General features: G+C 37.8%; 2 protein-coding genes across 2 annotated transcripts; one reads left to right on the forward strand and one right to left on the reverse strand.

Annotated features, from left to right (window-relative positions):
* Positions 1-166: 166 nt before the first annotated feature.
* ndufaf5 (NADH:ubiquinone oxidoreductase complex assembly factor 5) lies at positions 167-4,171 on the reverse strand. The gene is made up of 11 exons (XM_065295321.2): positions 3,825-4,171; positions 3,707-3,747; positions 3,558-3,621; positions 2,468-2,515; positions 2,193-2,296; positions 2,068-2,107; positions 1,416-1,613; positions 1,265-1,325; positions 1,094-1,177; positions 503-585; positions 167-408 (listed from the first exon to the last, which is right to left on the reverse strand). Exons 1-11 carry the CDS (start codon positions 4,002-4,004, stop codon positions 307-309), a joined length of 1,005 nt encoding a protein of 334 aa, XP_065151393.2. The 5' UTR covers positions 4,005-4,171; the 3' UTR covers positions 167-306.
* Positions 4,172-4,335: 164 nt separating this feature from the next.
* Positions 4,336-11,494, forward strand: esf1 (ESF1, nucleolar pre-rRNA processing protein, homolog (S. cerevisiae)). The gene is made up of 14 exons (XM_065295316.2): positions 4,336-4,429; positions 5,137-5,647; positions 5,797-6,056; positions 6,849-6,962; positions 7,076-7,185; positions 7,268-7,420; positions 7,600-7,714; positions 7,786-7,942; positions 8,024-8,176; positions 8,257-8,381; positions 8,467-8,563; positions 10,601-10,683; positions 10,767-10,916; positions 11,071-11,494. Exons 2-14 carry the CDS (start codon positions 5,170-5,172, stop codon positions 11,380-11,382), a joined length of 2,307 nt encoding a protein of 768 aa, XP_065151388.2. The 5' UTR covers positions 4,336-4,429; positions 5,137-5,169; the 3' UTR covers positions 11,383-11,494.
* The last annotated feature ends 1,020 nt before the right edge of the window (positions 11,495-12,514 follow it).

Consider the following 12,514-nt stretch of genomic DNA (forward strand, 5'->3'; position numbering starts at 1 on the left):
AATGTTTATTTTTATTATTCGACCTGGGATGGAAAGTTAGATGTATACCTTCTTAAAAGATTTCAATGTCATTTTCATTTCATTTTTTATTTTTTTTCTGGAACTGAATGTAATTTGTTGGGAAACTGCTGATTCGTATCATTTTTTTTTTGTGTAACACAAACTGTTTAGCATCATACTGTATTCACAGTTTATTTATATTCAAAAAGATTTGTCAAACAAGCATTTGATAAAACAATTATCCTGTACATTGAAGTAAAGCAGATTCAAACATGATGGGCTGACGTGAAGTATGTTTTTTTTATCCTAGGACTTCTTATCGGTCTTATGGTAATCGGTCTCAAGTTTGCTTATTTTTGACAAATCCGCAAATGAGACGTTCGCTGAGCCCCTCCTCGCTGGTTTCGCCTATAAATTCAAAGTCAAAATTTCTTTATCGCAATCGTAACATTGGATAAATGTGATTGGTAAGAATAAAATGCATCATAGCAATGCTAAGCACCTGAGACTCATGAGGTTTCCAGCCAATCAGGTACAGGATCTGAAAAGTAGCTGGAACTGATCCATCATCACTGCCATACATTTCTAAAAGAAACAATGTTGAAGAGAAATTAAAATGCATTAAAAATTATTACCTTTATAGGCGCAATGTGGGTTGTAGTGGCATCTAATGGTGAGATTGCGAATTGCAACCCACCTCAATTTCGAAACGCAATGAGAAGCTACGGTAGTGACAAAATGCAATCTGTAGAGCAGTTTGTCCGTTTAGGGCTACTGTAGAAATATGACGGCAACTTCCATATAAGGTGAACCGTGGTGTATGCAAATAAAAACGGCTCATTCTAAGGTAATAAAAACAATACAGTATATTATGGTCTTTACACATCATTAACAATATAGTTATGTATATTATATTGCATTTTTGTCAAGAGATCTTTCAAAAAGTCCCACATTGCACCTTTAAGCTACTCATTAGGTGTCTTCCCTCCACTAGAAGATACCTAGTTGGCCTTTAATGAGTACTGTACTACTAGAAAATTGAGTTGAAGCAGATAATAAGTTTTAATAATGTATAATAAAGCATGTGGTGCACCTTTATAAATTGCAGCCGCAGACAGTAAGGTGTCCCTGTGTAAGAGTGACTTCCTGTTCCATGCACAGTTGCTTTCACCCATACCTGAAATGCATGCACAAAACATATCTGCACCATCTTTACATTTTATAATATTCTTAAAAAATGTAATCGACAAGATGCTAAATTTACCTTGTAAATCAGTCATGACTTCTAGCATACCGGGATAATGGACCTGAACTTCATCAATGTCCTTGAATAAGCAGAATTTTTACTTAATCTGGATTTTTTTGACACACACTACTACAAAATACAGATTTTAACACAAACAAAATCTGCTGACCACAGTGAGCATGTTGAAGCCCGCCTGACCCAGCAGGTTACCCAGGTCAGTGACAGCCGTGTAGGGGGAGATATGAGGGGCAAACCCACCCTCCCTCTCAAGCTCAGCCAACTGTAGAGAACACCGCAGTTCGTAGAGCGTCTCACCGCCGATCATCGCTCCAATAAACACACCATCTGGCTTTAGCACCTGATGGATCTGAATGACGAAAATAATGAATTTCGATTGATATGAACTCTTTCGCCGCCAATGACGAGTCATCTCGTCAGTTAGGAGAAAACACTTCCCTGCCAATGACGAGTTTTTACGGCAATCCATATTTACTCTATTATCCACTAGGTGGCACTCTTACCCAACTTACAAAACACTAAAGCATCAACTGATCCGAAAACAGTAAAAACTCTGTGTATGTTTTGATCATCGTTCTGAATCTGATCTCTAATAAAAGTCCTTCACAGAAATGCAATTATCTTTTTGTTCAAAAATGGCTATTTTTTAAGAAATCACTATTACCAAATATTACCTCTGACTGCAATTCATAATACATCATAAGTACACACTTGATTCTCAGTTGAGTCACAAAGGTTGCTATAGTAAAAATGCCAAGTATTCTCTTCTGCAATTGCAATGCATACATTTTTAAGCATCGTACCTGTCTTAAAGCTCCAGGAAGATCATTGATCCAGTGCAGACTGAAGATATGAAGACATTTTTGTAAAAGTCTATTCTGTAATTTCATATGAATGTATCCCATCATTCAGTGGGGCAGTACATTACCTCATGCTGCTGAGCACAAGATCAAATGTGTTTTCTTTAAAGGGCAAGAACTCCTCATCTGCAAGAACTGAGTGAGTAGGAATCTCACACTGCTTCTTTTTTCTCTAAGCAACACAAATGCAAGTAGAAAGAAATGAAGGTGTAAACAAGTGTAATTATGTCATCTGTATTGCTAAAGTGCAAACTGATTAACAGAACTGATGGTATACAGTATGTTGCAGCTGTACATTATTAAAATAAAAGTGTGTGAAGTTGTCCATCTCTCTACATCTTACCAGAGAAGTGTCGGAGATGTCTGTTAAGAAGAGACGTCCAACAACATCCTGAGAGAAAGAATCAATGTGACGACAAGAAATGCCATACTTTTACATTTTTGTCTTCTTTTAAAGCTTCCAACACAATCTCAAGGCAAGTCATGGTATAGTCCCGAAATATTTTTTATTTATTTGTGTTCAAAATTTCTTATTTTTAAATTATTGTCACTTGCGGATGGATTTAGATTTGGGGTGTGGATGTAATTTTATGTATTGGTTTTAGGGCTGTGCAAAAAAAATCGCCTCTGATTCCCATGCGCGTTTCATCAGTAAAGCCGATTCCTTGATTAGTATTGAAACACCATCAGCTGCTTTCAGATGGAGCGGAATTTACTACACATAGCCGTAGTTCACAGAAGAAGCTAGGCAAAATCGCGTTCACAATCGAGGAAAATCGAATCCGATAATCTATGCGATTTTGCCTAGCTTCTCTGTGAACTACTCTGTGTAGTAAATGCCGCTCCATCTGAAAGCAGCTGATGGTGATTTACTTCTAATCAATGAACCTGCTTTACTGATGAAACACGCATGACAATCGCAGGCAATTTTTTGAACAGTCCTAATTGGTTTCTACATGTTTTTCTTCCGATTTTGAAACTATTGTTGCTTGGGGTTGGTGTTAGAGTTGGGGTCTGGATCTCTGAAATGTAACAAAGTCGTTCTAACCGACAATTGTAAAAAAATTGAAAAAAAAAAAACTATGAAAAAACAAAACATAAAATGACACGATAAAGAAAGTCGTGCTACGGACACAAAAAAGATGGAAAATCGTGTCCATGAACACAAATAAATAAATCAAATATTTCGTGTCTATACCACAACTTGTCTTGAGATTGGGTTGTGACCTCCCCACTCCCTATTCAGCTTCATTTTATGTACCGGTAAAAGAGCAGCAACATTTGGTTCAACGGAAGAAATCAAATCAAGTGATTTTCACAAAAAAAAACCCATAAAGGTTTAATGTACACATAAAGATGAGAAAATTAGTTAAAAATATTATAGGGGTGAACAATCATTTTAAGAAGCGCTGTATCTTTAAGAACCGAATTACCTTACTCAAATAATCCGCGATGTGACTTTTCCCACATCCCACATCTAGAGCCAGAGGAAAAGTCCTGCAATTACAATTAAAGAATTACATTAAAAGCTCAACGTTTAATCACAAGATAAAATAAAATGGCATTAGTAAGTGTGAATGACCTTGAGACATCATATACTCTATCTGCAACTCTGCTGCCCACCTGCAAAAAAAAAAAAAAACTTTAGTCACACCTCTGCTACACTTAAAGTCACGCGCATAAAGTCAGCCTCATATTACCTCATCTTTAAGGTAATCGTATTTGTCGCTGTCTTGTAAAGATGATGCCCACGTTTTCTGTTTTCGCTTCATGCTCCTGTCAAACACGTTCATAGCGCCTCCTTGCATGGAGGAAAGACGCCTCCATCCCGCTCCGCAAAAACGCCGCAGCGATCGGAGGCTTTGCGGGTTAACATTCATGACTACTTATTACACATCACTGCTATAAAATAGTGTCAAACACATGCATGTGTGTCCCCCAAAATACAAGCGTTCAGCTTCGCGTCAAACAGCTGAGAGATCTGAGATAAAACGCGGAATGGATCACTGGATCGGTTGCCGTTTTCCCATTTTAATTACTTTAAGTATTGAAAAATACTTACAAAGCTCGCATCTCTCAAGTGCATACATGTAGACTAGTGTTAAATAACACAAATATTGCGAAACATAATATTGTAAAGTGAAAAAAGAAAGAAAGAAACGCGAGAACGTTCACGTCAGATGTATGTTGCATTTGGCTTTCCGTCGGGGGAAGTGGGCGGAGCTACTGGAGACCCGGAAGTACTGGAGCATCACGGGAAAACACGTGTAGACTGTGGTGTACAACTCGTAATACAATTTTGTAGGTGAGTGTGACTTCTAATAAATTATGTTAGTAGTATTGTACTAGTTTATCGTCTCTTCATGTCTGTTTATTTCGCTTGGCGGTGCTCATTTGTAGAAGCATTACTCTCACATGTTTTGCTGGCCAATGGTAAACAAAGTGGTTACAGTTACAGTTATGCACACCTATACAATGTAGTACATTGTATGCTGTTTACATTCCAGAAAGCAAAGAAAAAAAACAAAAAACCAGCATGGTTTTCTCTCTGTAGCAGTGTCACATATAACAAAATATTTAACGTGTAGTTTAACCCATTTAACTTTAAATATTAGATGTGAATTCATGTATCAATCTAACCTAAATATCTGTATTATGTTTCTGTACTAGTTGAGTAAACAAGTAACACAAGTATAACATATTATGTATTACATTTTCAGTTTTTGCAGTTTTATTTAGCATTTTGTTTCACACTTGTTATCATGAATTGTAAAGTGCTATAGAAGCAAAATACCCAACAATACAATCTCTTATTTAAGAGCAGATTCCCATTAAGACAGACAGTATACCAGATATATTGTGACAACATGCCCCGATATGTGTAACTTACCTAAATTAACTTTTCAGTGCAAGACATAATATCTCTATGAATATGCATTTTGCAACTTTATGTCATATACCAATATTGTGTAATTTACAACCAGGTTCATGAGAAACTTTGTTGTTTTACAGGTTAATGCATTAATCTTCATCTTCCGAGTCGTCATGACTTCCAAAAACACATTAAGCGGAGATGACCGCTTCTCTAAGGTTAAAAAGGACCCTCGCTTCTGGGAGATGCCAGACAGAGAGCGCAAAGTCAAGATCGACAAACGTTTCCAGTCCATGTTCCACGACGAACGCTTCAAGCTGAAGTATACGGTGGATAAACGCGGCAAACCTGTCAATCACTCGTCCACTGAGGACCTCAAACGCTTTTACAAGCTCTCAGACTCCGATCAGTCCGATGAAGATGATGATGAGGAGGAGGAGGAGAAGAGGACAGAAAAGACCAAGAAGAAGAAACGGGCAGCAAAAAAGATAGAGGCGGATAAACAAGCTCAAAGTAATGAAGACGATGAGACGGATGAATCTGAAGAAGAGGATCTGTCAGAAAAATCTTTAAAGAAGTGCCAGAAAGATCCTAAAAAAGCTAAACCCAGTACAAAGCTGCCAGCCAAGGGAGTGAGGGTGTTTGAAGAAGGTACCGCTAACTCCCTTTATAATAAACGCTTTATGTTAAATCCTGAACTGAATTATTTGTTTGTTTATGACCTGCTTGATTTAAAGTAAGAGTGTGCTGTCTTTTGTAGTGTAATACTTTTTTGTTTTATGTATTTTTGTTTTTAACAGATGAGGATGAGGAGTCTGGTGGTGATGATGATGATGTCAGCATGGGGAGCACTGATGATGGGAGTGATGAAGATGAAGATGAGAGTGAGTCAGAGGAAGACAGTGGGCCTGATCTGGCCAGAGGGAAGGGTAATATCGAGACCAGCTCGGATGAAGATGATGATGATGATGAAGAGGTGGAGGATTACCTCCGCCGTGAAGAAGAAGATATCGAGCATGACTGGGGAGAGATGTGGAAAGACGCTCCGTGCAGTGATGATGTGAGATTTCATTTATTCGTTTTACAACAAAACCTGTCAAGAACATGATGGAAAATAATACAAAATGTTTATTTATGGGTTTAACTCATTCTCTGCCAGGCATGTTTTGAAAAATTGCCCGGCAGCATTTTAAAAAAAACACACCAGAAAAACAATTGACGGAGAAAACTTTGTAAAAAAGTTTGTCCATTAAGGGCTTCTGTAGAAACATGGCGGCACAAAAAAGGCGACTTCCAAGTAAGGGGACCCTCTGTGTATGTAGATAAAACGTCTCATTCTAAGATAATAAAAACATAACAGTTCATTATAAAAAGGTCTTTATACACCCCTGATAATATTGTTTTGGATATTATTTGCATTTCTGTCAAGAGATCCTTCTTAAAATTACACATTGCACCTTTAAACAATAAACAAACAAACAAACAAAACGGGGGGAAAAAACGCTTCCTCCTATCTATCTATTTTTTCTCTGCTTATAAACTCTTAAATATGGGTATTTTTCTTTAAAATTATTTTTTTCAGCAAAGAGTTAAAATAATTGTATTTTTGTTAAGGAATTTTGTTAACGATCAGATTCAGAACGATTTTCAAAACATACACAGAATTTAAAATTAGTAAATAATGTTTTGGCTTCTGTTTTTTCATAAATTGGGTAAGTGCACTTTGTGGATAATCGCGGTATTGCAGATTAACAGACAAATTAATCAGAAACCCGTTTTTTATGCAAATGTCCTTTGTCAATAAAGAGTTAAGTTGGCATTATTGGGTTATTTTCTACCTTTGTATGTTTAGGTGTCGCGGCGGTTGGCGGTTTGTAACATGGATTGGGACAGAATAAAAGCCAAAGATCTTATGGCCCTCTTCAACTCCTTCAAGCCCAAAGGAGGCGTGATTCTGTCTGTGATGGTATCTATCCACCAATCCCTTTCATTTCCTCCTCTGACTCCTCCCACAATCTCATTATCATTAAGATTGAGTGCTTTATAGTCTGAAAAGTTGACATTGAGATGCATTTTCAGATTTATCCATCTGAGTTTGGGAAAGAAAGAATGAGGGCCGAACAGACCCAGGGTCCGCTGGAGCTCACCAGCCTGCCGGAAAACCCGGATGCAGACACAGAAGAGCAAAGGTACAAACCAGAATCATAGCCAGTTGACAAAAAAATCCATTCGAGATGGCAGTCCAAGTGAAAGTCTTTCACATATTTTCAGAGTCTACAGAGAAAAGGTGCGCGATTACCAGTTCAAACGCTTGCGGTATTACTACGCCGTGGTGGAGTGCGACTCCGTCGAAACCGCAGCAAAGATTTACGAGGAATGTGATGGCTTCGAGTACGAGAGCAGCTGCTCTAAGATCGACTTGAGGTGAGAGAGACACGTTACAACCTTCAAATATTTTATTTACTCAATTTACGTTTTCCATTAATATGTCGAATGTTTGTTTGAATGGCATAAGCGTTTTTGAAAACAAGTATGAAACATCAATACAAATAATACGTGCGTGGTTTCGAAAAAAGGGTCGTCTTTTTATGATCTCAAATCAGGTTTATCCCCGATGACGTGACGTTTGACGAGGAGCCAAAGGACAAAGCTACAGAAGTGGATTACGGATCTTACAAGCCCAAAATCTTCACGTCGACGGGCACCACCACAGCTAAGGTCTGGCATGGACAAAGGAACTCATCTTTTGCACTCGGCGTAACGCGCACTAACGTTTGTGTCGTCGACAGGTCGAGCTGACGTGGGATGAAACGGATCACGACCGAGTCACGGCTCTCTCCAGAAAGTTCAACAAAGACGAGCTGTTGGATATGGACTTCAAAGCTTACCTGGCCTCCTCCAGCGAGGAAGAGGACGATGAGAAAGAAGCAGAGGAAATCGCACAAGGTAAGTCTTAAGAAGCTGTGACTTTTGATGTCAGTGACGTAAAAACATGCCAATTTTGTGTTTTCTTGAATGGTCTCTTAGCCGAGAAGCCGGTCGAGTCTCTTTCTGAGGAGAAACAGAAGGGGAAGAAAAGCTTGGATCAGATCGATAAATACAGAGAACTTCTGAAGAGCATTCAGGATAAAGACAAGAAGAAGGATGACTCCATTGACATGGAAATCACATGGGTACCAGGTATCACAATCAGACCGTGTGACTGTGTGATTTCACTAAAGTCTAAAATGCTGTATAACCGTCTTTATTTTGTTTTTTAGGACTTAAGGAAACAACCGAGAAGCTTGTGAAGAAGAAAATGGAGGGTAAAGATCAGCTGACACCATGGGAGGAATTTCTGCAGAAGAAGAAAGAGAAGAAGAAAGAGAAAAGAAAGGGAAAGAAGGTAAATGTGATGCAGAAAAAAGAATTAATTAGGCTTTACTTCATTTCGTCTCCTACATACATAAATGGTCTCCTATCTCACACAGGAAATGGTGGAGGCAGAGTCTGAGATCAGTGATGATGAAGTTCCTGTTGATGTTGACCTCAACGACCCCTACTTCACGGAGGAGCTCGGGACGACACGTTAGTTACAATTCAGCACTTTATTCACTTGCCATTGTAAACCATTGTATTTACTACAGATGCCCCGATGTATCGGTCACCGACATTTATTGGCTGATTTTTAATGCATTTTAACAGTGAAAATTTATATAAATTATATATAAATACCGATAAACACCAATGGTAGGTATCGGTAGTGGAACCAGCCAGTGGATAAAAAAAAATCTCAATACCGTTGATAATTTCCGTATCGGACTCAGCCAATGAAAAATACGCAATAAGTGTGGAAAATATTGGAGACAAATGGTAAAAAGAACAATATTGTCATCAGCGATAGGTATTGGTATCAGAATAACGCTAATCATCGGTGGTACATATCAGTATCGGATCAGCTAGCGGAAAGTATCGGCACAGATGATAAATGATAGTATTGAAATCAGCCAATGACAAATATGTGAGAAGTGTGAAAAATATTAGAAAATTAAAAATATTAAAAATAGCAGTATCAGAATAGCGATAAACATTGTAAGTAGCTGTATCGGAACAAGCCAGTGGCAAATACGGACAGCATAACAATATCAGTATCGGAATCAGCCAACGACAAGCGATAAGTGAGAAAATATTGGAGAAAAATTGTAAAATATCGGTATCAGCGCTAAGTATTGGATTTGGGATAACCATCTGTGGTACGTACCGTTGCCAGCAAGTGGAAAATATCGCAATAGTCGTGATATTCTGTGGCACAAAAATCAGTATCGGAATCAGCCAATGACAAATATGTGAGAAGTTTGAAAAATATTGAAGACAAACGATAAACTGTTAAATATCGAAATCTGGGATAAATATAGGTATCGGGATAGCGATAAACATCAGTAGTCGCTGTAATAAATGCAAAAACTATTGCAGTTAAACCGTGAGGTGTGTTTTAAAAGCAAAAATTCACATGGGGGCTAATATTTTTGACCACCACATTTTCACTATATTTGATGTAAAGAAAGCCTAAAAATGTATTTTATAGGGATGCACCGATACCACTTTTTTGGAATACGAGTACGAGTACGAGTACTTGCATTTCAGTACTTACCGATACCGAGTACTTAATAAAAAAACATGATTTAAATTAACAGGTAACAGCTTTAGTCATATAATTTATCAAAAAAACCAAGGACTAGTTTTTCAGTTTGTTGTAAACTCTGCCTCTTTGGACAACACAAGAGGCATTAACCCCTTACACGCCGCTCAAACATAGACATTTCTCAGACCGTGGTATCGATTTCAGGTATGGGGGGACTTTTAACGAGTACTTTAGAAAATGTGGTATCGAGGCCGATACCCGATACCAGTATCGGTATCGGTGCATCCCTAGTATTTTATATTTGAAAGTGAACCAAAAGCTACTAAATAGCACTGGTGCATGTTTGATTATATCAAGATTTATCAATGCTGCAAACATTGGAAAGATCTTAAGGAAAATGTTACAAAATTCCTGGGGGGCTAATAATTTTGGCCTCAACTGTAAGTATGTAATAAATGCAAAAATAACAACGATAAATATCGGCTCCATCGAGAAATATCGGTACCGAAATGAAACGGTGATAAATTTGCAATAAAAATTAGGAAAAATATTGATGTATGATAAATACCGATAAATATGTTATCAGTGATTGAAATAGTCAGTGATAAATGTGAAAAATTTTGGAGTTAAATAATAAATATCATTTCAATATCAATATCAGTGATCGAAATTAGCCGAATATAAATTTTATTAATGTGAAAAATGTTGGAGATAAATTATAGTGATAAATATTGGTATCGAAATCAGCCAATAGATGCTTGCTAAAATTGTTATTTACTTAATTATCCTTGCATCCCTGATGTTTACACAGATGGGTAACCTGAAAGGTTTAGGGATTAAAAAAAATTCAGGCATTAAAAAAACCATGCAAATTGAGAAAACTAAAAAATAAAGAAAATAAATAAACAAAATGCTATAGTTTATTAAATTTTTACAGTTCAAATATTGTTTTATAGGTTTTTATTCTATTTGTTCTGCTGCAGAATCTCTAAAAAACAAAAAGAAGAAGAAGAACAAGGAGGAGGAAAGAACGGCAGAAGAGGAAGAAGAGATGAAGAAACAGAAGGTGAGCTTCTCTAATGGTCACGTGACACCAGATTTATGGGTATGTCACAGGATTCAACTTCTGTGGGTTATCTCTTTCCTTAGGCTGAGATGGAGCTGCTGATGGAGGACGATGAAGATGACAAACACAAACACTTCAACTATGACAAGATCGTGGAGCATCAGAACCTGAGCAAGAACAAGCGGAAGAAACTTCAGAAGAGCAACACCCCACTGGAGAAGGACGAATTTCAGGTCACAGATTCTTTACTTTATATGTGTACATTTATTCATGTGGCAGATGCTTTTATTCAAAGCGACTTATCAGTATGTGTTACCTGAGATATAACTTAAGCTTTTCAGTAAAATATGTAAAACACAATGTCTCACTTTCTGGCATGTTCTCCAGGTGGATGTTAAAGACCCTCGTTTCCAGGCTATGTTCACATCCCATCTTTACAACCTGGACCCGTCCGACCCGGCCTACAAGAAGACCAAAGGCACGCAGAGCATCTTAGAGGAGAAACAGAAGCGCCGAGAAGAGGAACAGCACAGCCAAGAGGAGGCGCTGAAGAGCAAAGCCGTCCAGGAGGAGCCCAAACCAATGACCTCAGACGCGACTTCGGCTAAAGCCATGGACCCTAATTTATCACTGCTTATTAAATCCATCAAGAACAAAACTGAACAGTTTCAAGCACGCAAGAAACAGAAGACGAAATAGAGCGCCTATAAGAGACTCGACGTTTGCTGTTTGTAGGCTTTGATTTATTTTCATGCTGGAAAAGCTTCATGTTTTGTTTCTGAAGCTATAACAGTAAAATCATTAAAACCTGTTTGTAGTTTGCCATTTTTGAAAACATGAGGGCCTTTCAGGGTTCCAACGGGTCCTTGAAATCCTTGAAAGTTTGTGAATCTGGGGAAAAAGGCCCTGGGAAGTTTTTGAAAAAATACATACATCTATTTTATGCAATAAGTTTTTTGAAAGAAAAAAAATCCACATTATTCCCTGTGTAGTGTAGGATATCAAAATAAAAGTTCTAGACTTTTTAAGCACACGTGCTAAACTGTTTGCTTTAAATGCTTATATCTTCTGTATGCGAATGTTGATTCATACCAAAATGCTTTTTTGCATAGTTGTGTTTGACACATGAAAACGTCTCGGTTTACGTATGTAACTGTTGTTCCCTGAGAAGGGAACGAGACGCTGCGTCTCCCTTTGCCATACTTCCTGCGTCCCTGTAACGCCGTCTTTGACAATATTTCAGATAGCGATATACTTCCTGGCTCCCGCGTCACCCTGTCTTTGTTGTTAAGCTTCACCATTGGTTGAATTTGATATACACATTCAGACACACTTGGACCCCTGGAGGCGTCACCAAAGTGTCATCCACAGTGACGCAGCGCGAGTTCCCTCAAAAGGGAACTGTAACAATGTATCTTAAAAGGTCCAACAATGTAACCTTGCTCTCATTTGAAATGTGTCCCCATATTTAGTCCTTGAATTTGAGGGGATTGGACCTGGAAAGTCCTTGAAAGGTCCTTGAATTTGAAGGTGTGGGACCCCTGTATATGATATTTTGAGCTAGAACTTCACATATGTACTCTGGGGACACCAAAGATTTATTTTGCATCTTAAAAAAGTCTGCGTTATCATTTTGACGTATATTGATATTTTATTATATGAAATCACATTTGCGAGACCTGATGTTAAAGCTGTGAGATCTAGTAATGATTATGAAAAATAATTGTTTGTAATACAGATGCAATTATAAACGTACACATGCATTTTCTTATTCAGTGACCAAAATGAGATTTGATTTAAATATAGAAAAAACATCAGCCACAATATAAAA

Source organism: Paramisgurnus dabryanus, chromosome 4 (genome assembly GCF_030506205.2).
Source record: "Paramisgurnus dabryanus chromosome 4, PD_genome_1.1, whole genome shotgun sequence".
Classification (NCBI taxonomy): Eukaryota; Metazoa; Chordata; class Actinopteri; order Cypriniformes; family Cobitidae; genus Paramisgurnus; species Paramisgurnus dabryanus.